At 45.1% G+C, this 1247-nt stretch overlaps 1 protein-coding gene across 1 annotated transcript; it reads left to right on the top strand.

Annotated features, from left to right (window-relative positions):
- The first annotated feature begins 302 nt into the window (after positions 1 to 302).
- LOC132211459 (olfactory receptor 9A4-like) lies at positions 303 to 1247 on the top strand. The gene has a single exon (XM_059656130.1). The coding sequence runs from the start codon at positions 303 to 305 to the stop codon at positions 1245 to 1247; it is 945 nt and encodes a 314-aa protein (XP_059512113.1).

Genomic DNA, 1247 nt, shown 5'->3' with positions numbered 1-1247 from the left:
CTGTCCCCTGGAGAAGGCACTTCCAGTGGGGAAAAAAGATAAGGAAGGTTTTTTTTTTCACACTAATACAGAAGAAGCTGCCTTCAGCCATTCCTGACAGCGAGATTTGAAGAGGTAATATTTGGGTCTGTCTATATGCAGAGCATAGTAGTAGTAGCAACTCACCTGATCATAAGGAGAAAATAGTTTCTCATCCTAAACTGTCTCCCTTCTCTTTTGAGAGTAGGAGAGCAGGACCATGTGGAGCAGTGCCACCTGTCTTTTGATATCTGAGTTTCACAAGGAGCAGAACCAAGGACTAAATGATGAGCAATCACTCAAGTGCCACTGAATTTTGTCTCCTTGGCTTCCCTGGCTCTGAGGAACTACACCATATCCTCTTTGCTACCTTCTTCCTCTTCTACTCAGTGACATTAATGGGAAACACGGTCATCATTGTGATTGTTTGTGTTGATAAACGTCTACAGTCCCCCATGTATTTCTTCCTTGGCCACCTCTCTGCTGCGGAGATCCTGATCACATCCATTATCATCCCTGTCATGCTTCGGGGATTGCTGCTCCCTGGGATGCAGACAATATCTCTAGCTGGATGTGTCACCCAGCTCTTCTTGAACCTTGCGGTGGGGACCACAGAGTTTGCACTAATGGGAGTGATGGCTGTGGACCGTTATGTGGCTGTGTGTAAACCTTTGAGGTACAACATCATTATGAACAGCCACACCTGCATCTGGGTGGTAATTGTGTCATGGGTGTTTGGGTTCCTTTCTGAAATCTGGCCAGTCTATGCCACGTTTCAGCTGACCTTCTGCAAATCGAATGTCTTAGACCATTTTTATTGTGACCGAGGGCAACTTCTCAAACTATCCTGTGATGACAGCCTTTTCACAGAGTTTATTCTTTTTTTAATGGCCATTTTTATTATCATTGGTTCTCTGGTACCAACAATTGTCTCCTACACTTACATCATCTCCACCATCCTCAAGATCCCCACTGCCTCTGGCAGGAGGAAAGCCTTCTCCACATGTGCCTCCCACTTCACCATTGTTGTGCTTGGATATGGCAGCTGCCTGTTCCTCTATGTGAAACCTAATCAAACACAGGCATCCCAGTACAATAAGATAGTTTCCCTGCTGGTTTCTGTGGTAACTCCTTTCCTGAACCCTTTCATCTTCACTCTCCGGAATGACAAAGTCAAAGAGGCCCTTAGAGATAGTGTGAAACGCTCCTGTCAACTTTTCAAGTATTAA

The sequence above is a fragment of the Myotis daubentonii genome, chromosome 10 (assembly GCF_963259705.1).
Source record: "Myotis daubentonii chromosome 10, mMyoDau2.1, whole genome shotgun sequence".
Classification (NCBI taxonomy): Eukaryota; Metazoa; Chordata; class Mammalia; order Chiroptera; family Vespertilionidae; genus Myotis; species Myotis daubentonii.
Note: the sequence above shows the minus strand (reverse complement) of the source record. Positions and strands in the feature narration are given on the sequence as shown.